Source organism: Capricornis sumatraensis, chromosome 11 (genome assembly GCF_032405125.1).
Source record: "Capricornis sumatraensis isolate serow.1 chromosome 11, serow.2, whole genome shotgun sequence".
NCBI classification, from domain to species: Eukaryota; Metazoa; Chordata; class Mammalia; order Artiodactyla; family Bovidae; genus Capricornis; species Capricornis sumatraensis.
The window spans coordinates 11,305,908-11,328,321 of NC_091079.1; the positions used below are offsets into that span (position 1 = coordinate 11,305,908).

A 22,414-nucleotide genomic window follows, 5' to 3' on the forward strand; every position below is an offset into this window, starting at 1 on the left:
GAAGTGGAAATTGCTCAGCAGACTACATAAAGGAAAATGGTGGATAGCAGCTGTAATGTACGGTTTGCCCTTGAATGGATTTGAGCTGTGTGGTTCACTTACACATGGGTTTCTGCAGTCGCCAGCCCTGCAGTCCTGTGAGGTTGGTTAATAAGTGGATGTGGAACTGGGGTGCTGAGGATCGTGAGTGTGGAGGGAACACCTATCTGAGGACGAGTGTAAGTCAGACTCAAGTTGTGATCGCCTAGAGGGTTGGCACCACCAATCACACGCACTGTTTCAGGGCTGCCTGTACTAGTCTGCTCACACGGCTGGGAACAGCAGGCGTTTTATTTTCTCGCAGTTCTAGACCCTGAGGTCATGATCAGGGTGCAGGCAAGTTTGGTTTCTGATGAAGCCGCTCGGAGACGATAGTAGTCTCCTTCCCATGGTGCCCTCACGTGGTCTTTCCTGTGCTTCACGGGGCAGCGTGTCTCCAGGGACTCTTCCTCTTCTCAAGGGACATCATGCCCATTGGCTAGGGTCCCAGTGTATGACCTCATTTAACTTTAGTTACCTCCCTACGCACTGGTCATAGCAAACACCCTCTTCCAACGACACAAGAGGTGACTCTACACATGGACATCACCAGACAGTCAACACTGAAATCAGATTGATTATATTCTTCACAGCCAAAGATGGAGAAAGTCTGTACAGTCAGCCAAAACAAGACTGGGAGCTGACTGTGGCTCAGATCATGAATCGTTACTGCCAAATTCAGACTTAAATTGAAGAAAGTAGGGAAAACTACTAGACCATTTAGGCATGACCTAAATCAAATCCCTTATGATTATATGGTGGAAGTGAGAAATAGATTGAAGGGATTAGACCTGATAGACAGAGTTCCTGAGGAACTATGGATGGAGGTTCGTGACATTGTACAGGAGACGATGATCAAGACCATCCTCAAGAAAAAGAAATGCAAAAAGGCAAAATGGTTGTCTGAGAAGGCCTTACAAATAGCTGTGAAAAGAAGAGAAGCGAAAAGCAAAGGAGAAAGGGAAAGATATACACATCTCAATGCAGAGTTCCAAAGAGTAGCAAGGAGAGAGAAGAAAGCCTTCCTGAGCGATTAATGCAAAGAAATAGAGGAAAACAATAGAGTGGGAAAGACCAGAGATTTCTTCAAGAAAGTTAGAGATACCAAGGGAACATTTCATGCAAAGATGGGCTCAATAAAGGACAGAAACAATATGGACTTAACAGAAGCAGAAGATATTAAGAAGAGGTGGCAGGAATACACAGAAGAACTGTACAAAAAAGATCTTCACGACCAAGATAATCACGATGGTGTGATCACTCACCTAGAGCCAGACATCCTGGAGTCCGATGTCAAGGGGGCCTTAGGAAGCATCACTATGAACAAAGCAAGTGGAGGTGATGGAATTCCAGTTGAGCTGTTTCAAATCCTGAAAGATGACACTGTTAAAGTTCTGTACTCAACATACCAGCAAATTTGGAAAACTCATCAGTGGCCACAGGGCTGGAAAAGGTCAGTTTTCATTCCTATCCCAAAGAAAGGCAATGCCAAAGAATGTTCAAAAAAAAAAAATGAAGTCGCTCAGTCATGTCCAACTCTTTGTGACCCTGTGGACTGTAGCCTACCAGGATCCTTCGTCCATGGAAATCTCCAGGCAAGAATACTGGAGTGGGTTGCCATTTCCTTCTCCAGGGGATCTTCCCAACCCAGGGATCGAACCCAGGTCTCCCGCATTGCAGGCAGACACTTTAACCTCTGAGCCACCAGGGAAGCCCTAGACATTGGTTTGCTGACAAAGGTCCATCTAGTCAAAGCTGTGGTTTTTCCATTAGTCACGTATGATTGTGAGAGTTGGACCCTAAAGAAAACTGATAGTCAAAGAACTGATGCTTTTGAACTGTGGTGTTGGAAAAGACTCTTTAGAGTCCCTTGGACTGCAAGGACATCCAACCAGTCAATCCTAAGGGAAATCAACCCTGAATATTCATTGGAAGGACTGCTGCTGAAGCTGAAACTCCAATACTTTGGCCACCTGATGCAAAGAACTGTCTTCATTGAAAAAGACCCTGATGCTGGGAAAGATTGAGGGCAGGAGGAGGAGGGAACGACAGTGGATGAGATGGTTGGATGGCATCACTGACTCGATGGACTTGAGTTTGAGCAAGCCCTGGGTGTTGGTGCTGGACAGGGAAGCCTGGCGTGCTGCAGTCCTTGGGGTCGCAAAGAGTCAGACAGGACTGAACCTCTGAATTGAACTGACTGAACCTCCCTACAGGCCCTGTATCCACATACCATCCTGTTGGTGATTGAGGCTTCAGCATCGATTTTGTGGGGACAAAGTCAGTCTACAGCACTCTGTTCTTTGCCTTCCTCAAAATCCATGTTTTTCTCACATGCAAAATGCACTTACCTCATCCCAGCAAGGCCCCAAAGTCTTAACCCAGCATGGAATCTGAGTCTTGGGTCTCATCTGAATGTCATCTAGATCAGGTGTAGGTGAGACCTGAAGACTCATCCTGGTTGGAACCCTTGCCCAGCAGTGAACCTGTGCAACAGGACAGGTTATGCGCTTCCAGACACAGTGGTGGGACAGGCACAGGACAGGCATTTCCATCCTAAAGGGAGACACCAGAAAGGAAATGTGAATGTGCCAAACCAGTTCAGACCTAGCAAGGCAGAGTCCCTTAGATCTTAAGGCTCAGGAATAATCATCTTCTTTGATGGGTGCTTTGCCCTCCAGGCCCACCGAGGGATGGGTCACTGCCCCGGCCCTCCGCAGCCCTGCCCTGCCCCACCCCCTGATTCTGGGTGTTGGTCCTGCCCCCTTGACTCTGCATCAGCTCCCTAGCAGCTAAACTGAGCAGAGGACCCTGTCTTCGGAAATTAAGGAGGAAGCAGCTTTGCCCTCTACTCTAGTAGGAGCGGCAGCCCTCATGGTAACTGAAGTGCCTTTGGGGTCTTTCTTGAAGGATGAAAACATATTCTCTGCTGAATAACTCTGTGACCCCATCCTGACGAATCTCGAGTCTCAGAGCCTTCCCTTACTGTGTTTCATCTGTGCTCCCTTACCTTAGTTCAGGTTGACTGTGTCTCTCCTGGTGTCACCCTGTCTATTCCTGTCTTCTGTGAGACAGCTGATTAAATCGATGGTTTCCACCCGTACTAATCTCCTTGACAAATGATTGTTCAGCCAAGCTCTTAGAAGGTGCCTTCTCAGTGTTTTCAAAAGGATGGTTTCTTTTTGCTTATCTCTCTCTCTTGCATTTTACTATAAATGGTATGGAGAAACCAACCTGCTCCTTCCAGCACTTTGCTTAGAATTTTCCACAGCTAAATATCCAGTCTTATCTCTTACGAGTAGTTCTGCCTTCCATAAAGCACTATAAAACTATTCAGCCAAGCTCTTCGTCACTTTCTAATAATGATCTCCTTTCTTTCAGTTTCCATTAACATATTCTTCATTTCTAGCTGAGATTTCCTCAGAATGACCCTTTGTGTCCCTACTTCTAACAGCATTCTCACAGCTTGTATGTCTTCTCTAAGATGATAGAGGCTTTCTCTAAAACGCTCTTTTCTTCCTGAGTTCTCACCAGAATTGCCTTTAACATCCACATTTTTATCAGTAGTCCGTTCAGGGCAGTTTAGACTTTCTCTGGCATGCAACCTCCAGTGTCTTTAGGTCTTTCCCTATCACTGAGCTCCAAAATCACATGCACATGTTTAGGTATTTGTTACAAAGTAGACACCTGCTTCATAGTGCCAAAATCTGTATTAGTCTACTTGGGCTGGGAATAATGTACATGCCTGCAGAGTTGTGTCCAGCTCTTTTCAGTCCCATGGACTATAGCACACCAGGCTCCTCTGTCCATGGAAGTTTCCAGCCAAGAATACTGAAGTGGGCTGCCATGTCCTTCTCCAGAGGATTTTCCTGACCCAGAGTCTGAACCCATGTCTTCTACATCTCCTGCTTTAGCAGGTGGATTGTTTACCACTTAGCCACCTACTTGAGCTGTCTTAACAGAATACAACAGGCTTGCTAGCTTCAACAGTGGACACTTACTTCTTATAGTTCCGGAGGCTGAGAGTCTAAAATTAGTGTCAGCAGGTTTGGTGTCTGGTGGGAGTTCTCTCCTTGGCTTCCAGATGGCCGCCTTCTCACTGTGTCTTCCTACGGATTTTCCTCTCTGCTGGCCACCAGCGAGCTCTGGTGTCTGTTCTTCTCCCTACAAGGACATCAGTCCCATCAGGTCAGAGAGTCACCCTTGGGACCTTGTATCCAGGTACCATTCACATGGGGACTTAGCACTTCAACATAGTAATTTGAGGGGGACGGGACACAATTGAGTCTATTCCATATGGTAACTGAGAAACTGAAGTTAGCATGGAATAGTTAAAGAATGATATAAAAAGTGGAATGTGAATTTAAATCCTCCCTCCCCCAGTTGTTGTTGTCCAGTCTCCAGTTGTGTCTGACTCTTTGCGACCCTGTAGCATGCCAGGGCTCCCTGTCCCTCACCATTTCCTGAAGTTTGCCCAAGTTCATGTCCATTGCATGATGCCATCCAGCCATCTCATCCTCTGATGCCCTCTTCTCCTTCTGCCCTCAAATTTTTCCCAGCATCAGGGACTTTTCCAACGAGTTGGCTGTTCCATCAGGTGACCAAAATACTGGAGCTTCAGCTTCAGCATCAGTCCTTCCAACGAGTATTCAGGGTTAGTTTCCTTTAAGGTTGACTGGTTTGATCTCCTTGCAGTCCAAGGTACTCTCAGGAGTCTTCTCCAGCTCCACAGTTCAAAGGCATCAATTCTTCAGTGTTCTGCCTTCTTTATGGCCCAATTTTCACATCTGTACATGACCACTGGGAAGACCACAGCCTTGACTATATAGACCTTTGTTGGCAAAATAATGTCTGCTTTTCAACACACTGTCTAGGTTTATCATAGCTTTCCTGCCAAGAAGCAATCATTTTCTGATTTCATGGCTGCAGTCACCATCCACTGACTTTGAAGCACAAGAAGAGGAAATCTGTCACTGCTTCAACCTTTTCCCCTTCTGTTTGTTATGAAGTAATGGGGCCAGATGCCATGATCTTAGTTTTTGTAATATTTAGTTTTAAGCTGGCTCTTTCACTCTCCTCCTTCACCCTCATCAAGATGTTCTTTAGTTCCTCTTTGCTTTCTGCCATTAGAGTGGTATCATCCACATGTCTGAGGTTGTTGATGTTTCTCCTGCCTATCTTGATTCCAGCTCATCTGGCCCGGCATCTCTCATGATGTTCTCAGCATGTAGGTTAAATAAACAGGGTGACAGCCGACAGCCTTGTGGTACTCCTTTCTCATTCCTGAACCAATCAGTTTTTCCATTCAGGGTTCAAACTGTTGCTTCTTGACCTGCATACAGATTTCTCAGGAGACAGGTAAGGTGGTCTGGTATTCCCATCTGTAAAAGCTTTCCACATTTTGTTATGATCCACACAGTCAAAGACTTTAGCGTAGTCAGTGAAACAGGTAGATGTTTTTCTGGAATTCCCTTGCTTTCTTTATGATCCAGCAAATGTTGGCAATTTTAATCTCTGGTTCCTCTGCCTTTTCTAAACCCAGCTTGGATGTCTGGGAGTTCTTGGTTCATGTAATGCTGAAGCCTGGTATGCAAGATTTTAAGCATGACCTTACTAGCATGGGAGAGGAGTGCAATTGTCCAGTGGTTAGAACATTCTGTGGTGCTACCCTTCTGTCCTGTGACCACCGCTGGGTCTTCCAGATTTGCTGACATATTGAGTGAAGCACTTTTTAAAAGCAATTTCATCCTTTAGGGTTTTGAATAGTTCTACTGGAATTCCATTGCATCCACTAGGTGTATTAACAGCAGAGTTTCCTAAGGCCTGCTTGACTTCATGCTCCAGAATGTCTGGCTCTGGCTGACTGACCACACCATCATAGTTACCCAGTTCATTAAGATCTTTTTTGTACAGTTCTTCCATGTATTCCTTCCATCTCTTCTTGATCCTTCAGTACAAAAGAAGAAAAAATTGTAAGATGGCATTTCAGGTGTTTGTGTTGTTAAGTGATAGACCATGGGCTTAGCCACATAGGTGGGATCCGGATCTTACATACAGTGCTTAAGACATTGAGTTTTATCCTGCTGAGCAATTGAAAGGCAGTGCAGGTGTGGATATCCTGGTGTTTGCATCCATGAAAGCAAATATGTGTGAATTTTTTGCAACACTGAAGGATGCATGGAAAGGGGCATTTGGGAGTTGGTCAGTGAGACAAATGGTGGGTAGGAAGATCAGTCAGTTAACTACCACTGTCGTCGTTCAGGTGGGAGGTGAGAGTCTGAACTGGAGTAGTTACAGAGAGCAGAGAGGAACAAACAGGTAGGCAATTTGGAATATAAATGTGACTTGGTGATTGAGTATAGGAGGTGAAAATCTTATTTTCAGTTTTGCTAAATTCCTGATTTCAATTTCATATCTACTGAAATTCATTAGCCTTTCCTTTGTCCCTTCCTGAAGAGATAATCTGTATTAAGCTAATTCACTCAGATTGGATGTTGAAGATTTTTTCTAAGCAGTTTTACTGTTGTTAAGAGCAGAAAGGAAATTTATAATCTTATGAGGATTTCAGTTCTTAGCTTGATCTTGTATTGTATGTCTTTGAAAGTTGAGGTTCTCTGTATTCATTTCTTTATAGTTGATTAAGAATGATGTGTTATAGGTTTACAGCAAATTGATTCAGTTAGTGTATACACTACTATATTTAAAATAGATAACCAACAGGGACCTACTGTACAGCACAGTGAACTTGGCTCAACGTTCCATAGTAACCTAAATGGGAAAAGAGTTTGAGTAAAGAATAGATACAAACAGTTTGCTGGATCCATTTTTTTTTTTTTAAGAGAGAGATAGACTGAGGTTAAGAATATCTGTAGCTTTCAACCACACAAATCTCATTACACTTTGGGTTTCTTTAGTATCATCACCATTCAGTAAATGCCTGATAGGCATATAACTATGTCAGGAAATGCCTCCCCATCAGAGTGAATGTGTCTATATTCTGGGCTTTTCCTACTAAAGTGGCCTCTGCATCTGTCAGGAGGTGCTTGTGTGGCAGGTCTCTGTCTAGGTTTTTGTCTGCGGGGCTGATATTTGACTGGTGAACATGGCTTGACCCCTTCTGGTTGTTAAAAGGTTGAGATGTTTCCACGTAAGTCAGCAGCTACTCCTGAGTTACCGCACCCTTGGCCCAGTCAGAGGGTAAATCCCGGTTCAGCAAGGTCTTCAGAACCAAGGGCAGCGTATATTGCCTTGTGAATGCCTTTGCCATGGGAAGTGAGTGAAAGTCTCTCAGTCATGTCTTACTGTTTGCCATCCCACAGACTAGCCCGCCAGGTTTCTCTGTCTATGGAATTCTCCAGTCAAGAATATTGGAGTGGGTAGTCATACCCTTCTCCAGGGGATCTTCCAACCCAGGGATCAAACCTGGGTATCCTGCATTGCAGGCAGATTCTTTACCATCTGAGCCACCAGGGAAGCTCAAGATTCATTGTTAAATGTTTTGAATATTATCGCCCATGACATATAGACATCTTTAGTTATAACTCTTGGATTCTGCTTATGTTGCTCTTAGTTTATGAGAAGATATTTTATATCTTTTTGGATTACATGGTCCTGGGGCAAGGCGGTTGATGAACCTGCTTAGGGTTTATGCTTTAGCTGCTCGCTCTAGTTCTACCTAAGATAATAGTGCTGGAATGTTAGTGCTCTGCTGGTTGTTTCAGAGTAAGTGTCTTCCTGAAGTCATTCTGACAATAGTTTGGGCCATTTAAAATGTTTGTTTTTGGGCACGTCAAGTTTCTCTAAATATTTAAATTGTTTAAGAGCCCTATTTAGCAGCTTTAACATAAAAGTGTCAAGAGCAAGAGTTAATTACTTTCTTTTCCCGCTGGACAGAACCTTTGGTTACATAAAAATGGTATAGATACTGAATATTCTTAGTAGGAATGCTGTTTTTAGATATTTGTAATACATATTTCTGTCTTAATAGTACTGGAGATGATATTTTGTGCAACACAGAGTTTTTCCCTGTATTCCAACTAAGAATTTCAAAGTATACTTTTCAAAAATATACGTGTACAATTTTTTCCATATAAATATATATCTCTGAAAAAACTGCATCTGAATAAAATAGAAGAATGTTATATAGATTTTCTGGCTTGATTTATATTTTTATTCAAGTGCTAATATATAAGTTAATGTTGTTATAGAATTATATTATGCATAAGCTGTTCTTTATTTTTTGATTCCATCTTAATGGTTTTCTTTAATTGTTTTTGATTTTATAACCAGGGAAACAAACAATGAATTTTTTACATGTATTGTTCTTTCCTTATGGATAATCAATTTTCTCTGTAAAAGTAGTGAGAAATAAGTCTCAGAGATTGAGATGAGTGTAGTAAATTGATGTCAGTGCAAATAGGAATTTAAATAACCTTGTGCTGTGTCTGCTGATTCATCTTTTTATAAGGATAAAAAGTGTTGGTTTTACCAAGTAAGGGTTTCCCTGATAGTTCAATTGGTAACGAATCCACCTGCAATGCAGGAGACCCCAATTCGATTCCTGGGTCGGGAAGGTCTGCTGGAGAAGGGATAGGCTACCCACTCCAGTATTCTTGGGGTTCCCTTGTAGCTCAGCTGGTAAAGAATCTGCCTGCAAGCAATGGTCTAAAAATTTTTTTTAATTAGAGTAATTACTTTGTTTTACTTGCATACATTATCAGAATGACTATCTTAATATATTGCTGAACTCATTCAGTATTACCCCTTTACAAAAAAATAGATCTTACCACTTTGCTTGCAACTAAGATTATGTTGGATAGGAGGTAGAGTTCACATGCACAATCTAAAGGGGGTGCTCAGCTTTTTAGTCTATTGTTTTGTTTCTGAGCTAGATTATGAAGTGCTTTTCTTTTTTTGTCTCTTTTTTTCAGTTGTAGATTAAAAAGTGAATGAAACTACTCCATTATATATATTAGATAGAATCTTGAAATACCCAGAGAAATACTGAGGAAGTAAACATCACCCTAGTTCTACAATGAGATATTTGCTGTTAATTCTAGTGTCTTTTCCTTCTATTCTTTTTTATGCATTTAAATATACTGAAAGCATGACTTCTATTCTGATTTAACAAGAGATTCTTAACCTTTCTGTGCTGTGGACAAAATAGCTTTAAATGCAAAAAATAAAATACATAGGATTACAAAGGAAACTAATTATACTGAATATAGAAACTAAATCATGAAAATAAATGTGTGATATATTAAACGCATGGATGAGAAACTTCTCATACCCCTCTGTACATGGTGCAGATTGGATTTGCTAATTCTTTGAGGGGGAACGTTGACCTTACCTTAGAAAAATGACTAGAAATGGAGTTTCAGGTCATTTCCTTTTATTCAACCTTTTGTCTTTAAAACCATTAAGCAGAGTTACTTCCTCCTTTGTAGTGCTTTCGTTCCATTGAATCTTCCTGATAACAAAAATTCTACACAGTGGGAAAAGGTGAAGTTCCTGTTTGAAGAACTTGGAAGTAGTCGTAAGTATTCTTTAAAAAAATAGTCCATAGTAATTCATATTTCATGATACTTGTGACTGTCTTTGGAAGGTGTCTGTTTTTACACTGCTAAGAATTTAACTTCATAATTCTCTTAACTCATGGTTTAAAGGATGCTAGGCAGATGAGGAATCCATCTAGCTGTTATATAGCCAATCTCTTGACTTCTGCATAAAAGTACCATGTTGAAAAGAAAAGGTGATCTTCAAAGTATTTTAGCAGTAAAGGTTTTATAATTTCTGTGTAGTCTTCAATTCACTTAGGATAATATAGAGTAATATGTTAAATATGCTAGATACTGGTTTTTATCTTTAAACTGAAAGAACCTTATATTGCTCTTTGATCCTGATTAGGTAATTTTTTGTGGACTATAAATTGGAGAGGTGTTTTTTTTTTTTTTTTTTTTTGCTCTGTTTGCCTGTGTCCTCTGCAGTGGAAGCACAGAGTCCTAGTTGCTGGACCACCAGAGAATTCCCCAATTACAGAGGTTTTATGTGGATGAAATGATACTTTATTATAAATTTACCTCACCAAAACATTTTGAAGTTCCTTTTCCAAAAGCTTTCCTTGCCTTAATCAGCCTAGCCTACATTTTTAGAGGGGGAAAGAAAGCAGGTTTAGGAAGTCAGTTTAAGAAAGTTTTTTATCATTAAAAAATATAGTTAGTATTAGAAACTGCTATCAAATAAGAATGGTTATTTTGCTATTCAAAATTTCATGTACATTTGAACATAGTAACTTTATTTTCAAAGAAACCTATAAAATTTATAAATGTGGAAAATTCTTACTGCTTTTATATTTATTCTTTTTATGGTCCTGTACATTCTTTGATCAGCCCTTCTTTCTCTTTACCTAGGTACAGTATTAAATGATGATTAACTAAGTCTTAAAGTCTTTGCTGTACAACTTCTTAATTTTCTTGCTTTCCACTTAAGATTTCATCTTGTAAATTGTGGTCCATTAACATCTTGCTGATACCAGCAAGAAGACAGTAGCAGGCCTGGCATCTAATGATACTGCATGTCAGGATTTATGCCTCTGAGTCTGTTGCTGAGAAATAAATTACTTCTTGTCCTGCAGTTAACTCTTTCAGGTCTCTTGAGTTACTACCTTTTTGGGCTGAACATTTTTCTCTTTAAGTTTTGCTGGTCTTTGAATGCTAGTATAACTTGAATCCCTGGTGGCTCAGACAGTAAAGAATCTGCCTGCGATGCAGGAGACCCTTCCCTGGTTGGGAAGATCCCCTGGAGAAGGGAATGGCCTTCCCAATATTCTTGTCTAGAGAACTCCATGGACAGAGGAGCCCGACAGGCTACAGTCTATGGGGTCACAAAGAGTCGAACACGAGTGAGTGACTAACACATAACACACATAACTTGAATCAGTAATTATATAGGTAGCATTATTGTTCTACAGGTAGCATTGCTACCTATATAATTACTTGATGTAATCTCTTTAGTCTTAATTACCATTTAAAAAATGTCAAATCTTAAACACTATATTTTAGAGTACATTTTATTTATCACTGTTAGTAATATTAATTTTTTTGATTGGCCAGATATCTTAGCAGAACACTCCTCTTTATCAGTTCTAAGATGCATATTTTTGCATGTTTTTATATCTCTGATTTTGTGATGCATTTTATAAGTGAAAATACCTTAAAATTGCTATTAACCAAATGCCAGGCCTCTCCTAGTTGTATGAATACTTTCTGTTGATACTTCTAGTAAGATCAAAAAAGTAACAGCATCAGTGTCTTTGATTTGGTAAAATGTAGTATTACAGTTTAAAAAACTGAGGCTTAAAAATCTGCCTCACACAGTTTCTGAGCTTGTCAGTAATATGTTCTCCCTAAGTATTGTATTTTAAAACTAAGATGTTAGTTTTAATAAGGTAGGTCATTCTAATTTTTATTATTATATGATATTGATAAAATGAATTAATTTAATAATTGTATTTGGTTCCACAGGACCTGCATTTAAACTAGGTCAAAACTGGTCTAGTAGAAACTGTATTAAAGCTAGAACAATTAGTATTATTCTAATTTGAATATTAGAGTAATATTTAATAATATTAGAATGTTTAAGAATATATACATATTAATGTTCTTAATATTTAAGAATATTCAGATTTGCATAGTACTTCATTGCATTATCTGGCATGTTTATTTGAAAGTGTCACTCTCACAACCCACTCTTTGGTCTTCCTTGAAAGTGAAAGTGTTAGTTTCTTAGTTGTCTCTGACTCTGTGTGACTCCATAGACTGTAGCCCACCAAACTTCTCCACCCATGGGATTTTCCAGGCAAGAAGACTGGAATGGGTTGCCATTTCCTTTTCCAGGTGATTTTCCTGACCCAGGGATCGAACCAGGGTCTCCTGCATTGTGGGCAGACTCTTCACTGTCTGAGCCACCAGGGAAGCCCCTTCCTTTAAGAGGTTTCTTAAATATAACTTGATAGCATAGTATTTCCAGCGAAGGCAATGGCACCCCACTCCAGTACTCTTGCCTGGAAAATCCCATGGATGGAGGAGCCTGGAAGGCTGCAGTCCATTGGGTCGCTAAGAGTCCGACACAACTGAACGACTTCACTTTCACTTTTCACTTTCATGCACTGGAGAAGGAAATGGCAACCCACTCCAGTGTTCTTGCCTGGAGAATCCCAGGGATGGGGGAGCCTGGTGGGCTGCCGTCTATGGGGTCACACAGAGTCAGACACTACTGAAGTGACTTAGCAGCAGGAGCAGCAGCAGCATAGTATTTCTATTTTCGTATTATCTTTGAAAGAATTTTCTATTTGTTTGTGTTTTTTCCCCCTAAGGGAGAATGCTAGCTCCCTTCAAGTTGAAGAGGGAAATAAACTCTTTACGATTTTAGGTATAAGCTATATTTTTCAAACTTACTTGAAAGTTAATAACAAAGAAACTAGGAGTTTGAGATTGAGCAGAAGAGGAAGAAAGGGTTAAGGACAGTGACATTCCTATCATGTTATTTCTCAAGGTCTGCCATTGAGAAAGACTAGGGAAGTTTTTGGCCAACTTTTGAGCACCTAATATTCTGCTGATTTCTTTTTAGGCTCAATAATTAGGCAGTGATTTCCTTTAATTTTAAGAGGTGTGAGGGGAAAAAAAGTCTTACTCTGAAAGATCTTTAAGAATTCCATTTATGAAGAGCTATTTAAAAACTTTTCCATTTGAAGTTAGCACTTCAAGAATGGGATAATGCATTTGGTGTTTATTCCTTTGGAACATGTGAGAAACCCAATTTTTGTATTTATATTGATTTCCTAAATATAAACATTTGAATAGCTATACATTTTTAACATTGTTTTTCTTCCTTTGCAGATGGTTTAGCTGCCTTGTCATTTTCCATTAGTTCTCTGACCTTGATTGGAATGTTGGCAGCTATAATCTACACAGTAAGTGTAATGGTGATAATTGAGTTAAAATTAAAGAATCACTTTATGAAGCAATTTTTGCCTTATTAATATATTCAGCTTAGCTCTGTTTTCCTCTTTAATATTTAGTACTTTCTTTATTTTTCTTGAGAAGAGGATACATTTTTAATTACTTATCTGTATTTGTGAAATTTAGTATTAGAAATTTAGAAATAAATTTTATAAGTTGTGAACCTTGAAGTGGTTATATACTATGCAATAATAGATTCAGTGATTGATAAGCATATTAGAACTGTGAACCATAGATCAGTATCTGTTATGAATCGAGTAGATTTATCCTACTTGGGGATGGTGCTAGCAGTAAAGAACCCACCCGCCAATGCAGGAGACGTAAGAGATGGGGGTTCAGTCCCTGTGTAGGGAAGATCCCCTGGAAGAGGGCACAGCAGCCCCCTCCAGCACAACCCACACGGCAGTATTTTTGCCTGGAGAAGCCCATGGACAGAGGAGTATGGCAGGCTGCAGTCCATGGGGTCGCCGAGTCGGACTCAACTGAAGTGACTTAGCATGCATGCACGTGTGTGTGCTCAGTTGCTCAGTGTGTCCGACTCTTTGCAGCCCTATGGACAGGTTGTAGACCGCCAGGCTCCTTTGTCCATCCGTTTTTCCTGGAAAGAATACAGGAAGTGGGTTGTCGTTTCCTCCTCCAGGGGATCTTCCCAACTTAGGGATCTAACCCACATCTCCTGTATTGCAGGGAGGTTTCTTTCACTGCTGAGCCACTGGGAAAGCCCATTTGGGGATATAGAGCTTTTAAAGTTGGGTATTTTTCATAACTTGTTATTTCTCTAGTATAAAGAATCTAATCTTATACTCTCAGTCTTCAGTCTCTCTGGGAATGGTATGACATGAATTATAATAGCCTGACTAACTTGTGTACAGACAGCTTTTTCAGTTTTTTGCTCAAATTATAGAGGAAAAGCTGGTAAAAATGCTTCTTGCATGCATCCCAAAAAAAAGCTGTGCAGGAAGCTTTAAACTGTATAGAACCTTTTTCAGATTAATGAAGTTGCAAAGATGGAAAATACTGGTTATAAAGAAAACATTTTGAGGATTGTTCCAATGTCTTCCTTGAAACATAAATGGGGTATTAGATAGCAGAATCTAGTTTTGTTAGATAATCATTCAAGTGTCATAATGTGTAATAAAAGAAGTCTGAAATATGTGTATTTTAGTATCTTTCAGGTGCTTATTTGAGTACTCAGTTTTCTTATTCATTGCCATATTTGCTTTTTCATGTTTACTACACAAGGAAGATAGCAGTGGGTAATTAACCTCCCTTCTGACACAATATATGTACAGCAGGAGAATTGTCTTTTAGAAAACATTCACAAGTTAATAACATAATAGGGTTAGACCTGGACTCTATTTGCTGATCTGTGACTGATCTGTTACGCTGATCATGGGTTTGCCTTTTACCCTTTGTGGGTCAATGTCTTCCCCATTAGATGAGAATAAAAATGATCTCTTAAGGATTTTTGAAGGTCCACGTCAAATGATACTTTTTGTAAAATGCTTTGAAAACTGTAGGGAAATGAGGATGCAGCAGTCAGTGAAAGATGAGTCAAGAGAAATGATCAGAAAAAGAGGAAACCAACAAGCGGGATGTTCGTCAGGAACCAAGAAGGCTCTGCGACTTTCCCTGACTGCTCCAGTTCCATGAGTGTTCGTCGGAGAGGCAGGACTGCTTGGGGACGAAGGTCTTTCTGTTTCCCATCGTGGGCAGCAGCCACAGGACTACATTGTCCTGTGCGAGTTTCCTGAGTCCTGACCCTCACAGGGACACGTGAAGAGCACCCAGTGGGACTGTCACAGAGCAGGGACCTCAGGGTGCAGGGGAGCTGAATCTTTCCAATGGCCCGGAGATGTGCCTGCCCTTGCTTCAGAGGAAAATACTGTCTTTGTCTCCCAGGCCTCTTGCTGCACAAACATTCTTGAAAAGATTGTGCAGGAAAAAAAGGGCAATGAGTGCCTGGTTTGCAAGATGTGCAGAAGTGAGAGACCCACGGAGAATTGTTTTCCGACAGTCAAGAGGCGGATGCGGTGAAGATACAGCACGCAGATGGCAGTGAGGGCTGGAAGTAGCTTCTCTGATCTGAGCAGAGATTGGATTGAGGTGGATGCACAGAGCTGTGCGGGGAGGGCAGTGCAGGCTCCTGGGGAGGGCACCGGGCTGTGCTCTGACGGGAGCGGGAGGTGCGGCCAGCCCAACAGGTGCAGTTGGGGAAGGCGGTGAGTGCCCAGGGAGATGGCCACAGGGCAGCTCTGCGCGCCCTGTGGGCTGTGCCTAGGATTTTAGATTTTATTCCAACTGAGATGAGAAGCCACTGAAAGTTTCTAAATGGAAAAGTAATAGGTTCTCACTAACATTGTGGATTTGAGAGTTGGACTGTGAAGAAAGCTGAGCGCTGAAAAATTGATGCTTTTGAACTGTGGTGTTGGAGAAGACTCTTGAGAGTCCCTTGGACTGCAAGGAGAGCCAACCAGTCCATTCTGAAGGAGATCAGCCCTGGGATTTCTTTGGAAGGAATGATGCTAAAGCTGAAACTCTAGTACTTTGGCCACCTCATGCAAAGAGTTGACTATTGGAAAAGACTGTGATGCTGGGAGGGATTGGGGGCAGGAGGAAAAGGGGACGACAGAGGATGAGATGGCTGGATGGCATCACTGACTCGATGGACGTGAGTTTGAGTGAACTCCGGGAGTTGGTGATGGACAGGGAGGCCTGGCGTGCTGCATGCAATTCATGGGTTGCAAAGAGTTGGACACAACTGGGTGACTGAACTGAACTGAACATTGTAACAGTGTTGCTTTGGTGGGTCTGAATTAAGCTGTGTAACTGATGAATGGAAGTGGGGAAAATATGGGAAATGATTAAAACTCTTTGAAAGAGAGCTTCCCTACAGGAACAATATTATTGTTAAGGTAAATATTTCAAACTCATATATTTTATATTGAAATGGATACTGAAAATTATGTATGCCATCAAATCAGGTATAAGGATCACACTGGCTTGGTTAAGATATACTTGTGGGTATGTACTGAGTCATTTCAGTCATATCCGACTCCTTGCGACCCCATGGACTATAGCGTGCCAGGCTCCTCTGTCCATGGGATTTTCCAACACTGGAAGTGGGTTACCATTTCCTTCTCCAGGGGATCTGCTTGACCCATAGATTGATTTGTGTCTCCTGCATTGCAGGGCAATTCTTGACTGCTGCGCCTCTAGGGAAGCCCTTGCCTCTGAGTACAAGAAATTAATTATTAAAGGTAAAATCATGTCTGTTCTAGAATCTGTAGCTATTAGTATTGAAACTACAGAAGCTTTTGTAGTATATATGTCAGTTGAGTGTGAATTTCTTAGGTACACATTGTTGTTTAGTTCAGATACTAGTTGATTATTTAAATTTTACTAAGATAATATCCACTGTACCACATCTAAAGGAATAGCCAAATAATTGGGCACTCAATTTTAGAAGAACGTCAGACGACATGTTATCTTACGTAGTGTTTTCAACATAAATTGAAAGAGAATCTGCTACTTTTTAAATTAAAAAGAAAAAACAAACCTCTAGGCACAATTATTTATGCAGACATTTTAATTTTTTGGTGCCACCAAGTGGGGAAATGTTGAATAATGCTGTTTTCATATAAAATGTATCATACAGACCACTGAAATGCCTATAAATGCAGAGATTACTGAACTTTTTATTATGTACATGCATGCTGTCCTTTAAGTTGTGTCTGACTCTTTGTGACCCAATAATATGTAGCCCACCTTAGGCTTCTGTGTCCATGGGATTCTTCAAGAAAGAATACTGGAGTGAGTTGCCATGCCCCCCACCCCCAGGGGATCTTCCTGAGCCAGGGATCGAACCTGCGTCTCTTCCATCTCCTGCATTGGTAGGCAGGCTCTTTACCATTGTGGCACCTAGAAAGGCCTTGTAATTATGTACACTTACCAGTAAAAAAAAAAAAAAAAAAAAAAAGAACATGTCTTCAAGGTGTTTATGAATTATGTATATACATATGTATATATATATATTTATCCTAAATGTGCTGTGCTTAGTTGCTCAGTCGTGTCTGACCCTTTTACGACCCTATGGACTGTCGTCCACCGGGCTCCTCTGTCCATGGGATTCTCTAGGCAAGAATACTGGAGTGAGTTGCCATTTCCTCCTCCAGGGGATCTTCCTGATTCAGGGATCGAACTTGTGTCTCTTGTGTCTTGTGCTTTGGCAGATGGGTTCTTTACCACTAGCACCACCTGTGTAAATTTACTATAAATGAAACTAATGGGTTAAAGACAATAGTGTTGTTTAGTCGCTAAGTCAAGTCTGACTCTTTTTGTGACACCGTGGACTATTAGACCTCCAGGCTCCTCTGTCCATGGGATTTTCCAGGCAAGAATACTGGAGAAAATTAGAGTGATAAATTAAGGATTTTAACATCGAACTAAAGCAGTGGTTCTCAATAACCTTTGAAGACAAAACTATGCTTTAAATGTTCAGCTGTTCAGCCTTCCTGTGGCAGTGTGCCTCCCCGAGTCTCTGGCCTGATTGTGCGATGCGCCTCTCTTGTGTGCCCCCTGATGGCTCAGTTGGTGCCACTGTAAGGGAAAGGTCCCTGCCATGCTGTCTCATCATTTATGATGTTTGTTTTATATCAGTGACAGAAGTGTTTCAGCCTTACATGCTTAAAAAATCAGATCAATCATCTTCAGGCAAATATACGTGAAATAAGTTGTAATGATATTTCTATTCACTTTGGAACATGTCTTCTCAGTCACTTTTTTGGGTTGACTGTTGATGTCCATGTTTCACTATAGAGCGTCTTTTATGCTGTCAAGAGAATTGATGAGATAGCTTTTCTTGAGTTCTCAGCTTGTCTCTTGGAATGTCTTTGAAGCTGCTGACACACCCACTGTGTAAATTGAAGCTGTTTTTGTTTCATTACTGTTTCTTCCCTTGTAACCTGAGGAGCAAAATACAAAAATGCCTTCTACCTCGGGTACCTTCCTTTCTTAAGCTTATAAAGCCTCTGACTATTGCATTGCGAGGAAATGTGGAATCATAATTGTTCCAGTAAAGTTTGGCTTCACTGCTTGCTCTTTTGTTCTGTGTTTCCTTACACATGAACTTTTTCCTTTAATGTCAAATCAGAGTACTATCTTACAAGACATTGTAAGTGGCAGTTTAACTCAGTAGTTGTACCACAGATGCATGTAACTCTACTAGAGAAGTAACTGTAATATAACCAGCTATGACCAAATTTGTGACTATCTGGATAATGACCGCTGTGCCACGACTTCTGCCTTGCCTGTGTCCATAAAATGCATTCAAATTTCGCTGGTGTTACATGTGAGAAAAAAAAATACATACACACACACACACACACAGCTTTCCTGGTGGCTCAGTTGGTAAAGAATGCCTGTAATGCAAGAGACGACCTGCAGTGCAGGAGACCCTGGTTTGATCCTTGGGTTGGGAAGGTCCCCTGGAGAAGGCAGTGGCAACCCACTCCAGTATGCTTACCTGGGAAATACCATGGACAGAGGGGCCTGGAGGACTGTAGTCCATGGGGTCGCAGGAGTTGGACACGACTTAGCAACCTAACTACCAACTACATATACACACACACACATACATAGATACATGTATTTTAGAATCAGCGAACATTTAGACTGGAAATCTTTACTGAGTAAATGTTGAGTTGTTTCACTAGTTTCAGCATCCGTGTCCTTGAATAATAGGTTTCATAAATATATTCAGGACATGTGTTCAGTTTATAGGCAATGCGTGGCATTGTCTCTAAAAGATAGAGAGATGGCAGGGAAAATGTGTTTTCATGGGGCAAGAGCATATTAGAAATGTTTTAGTTTGTATATGTTCTTTCAAAACATTTAAATTTTAAAATACAGATGGTGCTTTATTTTTGGAAATTGAAACAAATGATATTAGAGGCAAGTATGGCTGACCTGGAAGCATTTTAAGTGATACAATCTCTTTAGCCTTGTTGATTTTCTGGTATTTCACTAGAGGGCAGTAGTAAGCAATGAAAGTTTTGTGTTTCTGAAAAACGATAGTCTTCGTACAAGTTTTTCAAAGAAATCTGAGGTTAAAATCAAAAGATTGTTGTTTAAGGATCTTAGTTGTAATGAATAAATACTTGGAATAATGTGTTATGTCATCTATCATACTCTAAATATTATAGTTAAATTTCCTGACAGTCACCGAAACTTAAGCATGTAATGCAGAAACAAGCTAGGTAACCAAAACAGTAATTGCTCTCTTTTACTTGTTCTCTTCAGACAGTAATTCCCAAAAAGATGTATTCTGGCCTTATGTTACCACAGGGTGTTGTGAAGGACATACATTTTTTCCCCAAAATTTTTGCATTACTCTATTACATATGTAAGCTATAGGAATTCAATTTAACTCTTCTAAAAAATGTATAAGTTCCATGTAAGGAAGAGTTCATGTGAATAAAGAACTCTTAAAAAATTTTTTTTGGTTAAGTATTATTTTCTTAGAGAAGTTAGTTACTTTATATTTGCTCTTGGAATAAAGGTAGGAAAAAGAAAAACAGACCTAGTCCTTACATATCAAACAGTCTACTGTAGTTGTTACTCGTTTGGCTGAGAAATCTGTCTTGCCAGGAACTTGCTGCATGAGCATGATTCTGATAAGTTACAAGTTTGGCAGGCCTAGTGATAAAACAGATGTGCGGAGCAATAATGTTCATGTCCAGTGTTCTGCAGTATAATTGAATTATAAGCAAGGCGCATTTACAAATCAAGGAACATTTCTCAGATGTGGTGCGATTAAGCTGAGACCTGAAGGGCACTGGACTTCTCTAGTGAAGTGAGGTGAGCAGGGAGGCGTTTTGCTAAGGCACTGCAGGTTCTGCATGTGGCCCCGGGGCAGAGCTGAAGGCGGAAGCTGCAGCGATGAGGAGCCGTGAGCGTTTAGAGGCGTGAGGACGGGGTGGGAGGCCTGGGTCATGAAGAGCTTTTGCAGGCCAGGATTAGATGCTGATCATTCTCGCACTGGACAGAATTGGAAAACTGCTTCTTCAGACAGTCACTCATGAAATTCGGATGCATATAAAAACAGGTGGATGGAGTAGCATCACTCTGGCCGGAGTGGCAGCTGACCTCTCGTCTCCCTGCCCTCTTACCTGCTCTGTTGATCCTGATAGCCCCAACCCAGAACCCCAGGAACTCCTACCGGCGCAAATACTACTCTTATTGGTCCTGAAGAGTCTCAGTGGATGTTAGCTAGGGGAATGCCACAGTCTAACTTGAGTGTGAGAGATTGCTTCAGAAACAGTCTGGAAAATGGATTTGTAGTGAGGGAGACCAGCAAACTGGTTAGGAAAATTTAGATTACTTTGTGTTTGACAGTAAACTCTAAGTAGGGGCCATGTTTTAAATACTGAGTAGGGTACAGATTCCTTAGGAAGTAGTATTGAGTTCTGAGGTTAGTATATTTAGAGATCCAGATCAAGATCAAACAGAATAGCAAGCATTGGGATAAAATAAGCCTCGTTTGAAACTGATTGGCAAGACAGAGAAATATAGCTGGGCATAAACTGGGTTTTTTTGCTTTGGCAGTTGGTTATAAATAGCAATATGGACTTGTGATAAGATGGTATGTGAGACTAAGAATGACTGAATGATCATCATGTAGTACTCATCAAAGTCTTAAAGTTATTTACTTTTTTCAATAATGTTTAAAAGATGTGGAGCTACTAGGAGAACAGGAATAGGACAGTCCTGTAAGGGAATGGTAACAGTCTCTGTGGACTGCACTCAAGGAGATCAAACCAGTCAATCCTAAAGGAAATCAATCCTGAATATTCACTGGCAGGACTGATGCTGAAGCTCCAATACTTTGGCCACCTGATGACTCATTGGAAAAGACCCTGGTGCTGGGAAAGATTTGAAGGCAGGAGGAGACGGGGACGACAGAGGATGAGATGGTTGCGTGGCCTCTCTGACTCAATGGACATGAGTTTGAGCAAGCTCTGGGAGATGGTGAAGGACAGGGAGGCCTGGCGTGCTGCAGTCCATGGGGTCGCAGAGAATCAGACACGACTGGGTGACTATACAACATCAGCAGCAATCTCTGGGCACCTTGTTTTCCATAGACTTTTTTCCTTACACTTTCAGTGTTTTGAGGATATAAAATTTACTGTTAAAAATAATTTAAACCTTATTATATATTTCCTTTTTATATTTTACCAAGGTCATTAGGAGTATAAACTTGACAAGAATTTAATTAGAAGAAAGTTATTCTACTCTTGTCTGAATTATTATTTTTTTCAAATACAAACAGAACCTTTCCCCAACCTCTCCTTTTTGTTTTTCTTGTTTTTGGCTGATGTGGAAATTGTGAGAACATTAATTTATGTTTTAACAGTATTTAAAATGCAAGGTTTTAAGTATTTCTCCTTTAGAAAATGCAAGGATTTGCATATTGGGTAATAATTTCAGCTAGTTAATTATCTAAATACAACAAGCTATAGAGTTGCTCTTACTTGATAGAACTGGTGATTTCTGAATTCCTTTTAATCATATTCTTTGTTTGCATTCTCCCTTAATTAAGAAAGAACCCTCATATGTCAGAATTTATGGTTTCATATATGAATTGTGATTTAATCAATGTCTGAAGGAGAATATCAGTGAGAATATCAAAATGATTCAAAATGACACTAAACATATTTGAGATCATCCTGGGAGTTGAAAACCAGGTAACAGAGCGTGGGAGATCTGCAGGGTCACTCAGGACATTTTAGAGTTTGGGGTTAAGCCTAAGAAGTAGTAGCATTGATCACTTCTGCCCACATTCATTATTTAAACTCAGTCTCATGACCCTGCCTAACATGACCCCGCTAGCTAAAGTAGTTTGGCAGTATCTCAGGTAGGAAATGTAAAAGATTTAAATACATAATTTTGGGTCAACTTTAGAGCCTGTTGCAGCAAGGAGATGATGGTTCTCAGTTTTGCTTCTAAGTATTTAAGGTCAATAACGATTTTGAATAATGGTCACATGGCATTTGCTATTAAGTGTTTCTAATAGTTACAATAAAACTTCACATTTGGGACTGGCTAGTAGAGAACTGGGTAGTATAAAATAATTTGTTAATGCTGATTAAAATTTTAAAATTTCTTATAGGAATTAAAATACTTAGGAAAAAGATTATAAATATTTAGAACTTACAAATAAACTAAATACAGATCATTTGTATGCTAATCAAATAAAATGTATATTAAAATATATTTTACTGAGAGTTTACTACATTTACTTGGATAAAATTGTTTTT

At 40.3% G+C, this 22,414-nt stretch overlaps 1 protein-coding gene across 1 annotated transcript in view; it reads left to right on the forward strand.

The window, feature by feature from the left end:
* Nucleotides 1-22,414, forward strand: part of LMBRD1 (LMBR1 domain containing 1) — a 132,924-nt gene that overhangs the window by 56,532 nt on the left and 53,978 nt on the right. Inside the window, exons 6-7 of the mRNA XM_068983721.1 lie at nt 9,525-9,613; nt 12,975-13,048. Coding sequence (XP_068839822.1) covers nt 9,525-9,613; nt 12,975-13,048 — 163 coding nt within the window. The remainder of the gene's footprint in view (nt 1-9,524; nt 9,614-12,974; nt 13,049-22,414) is intronic.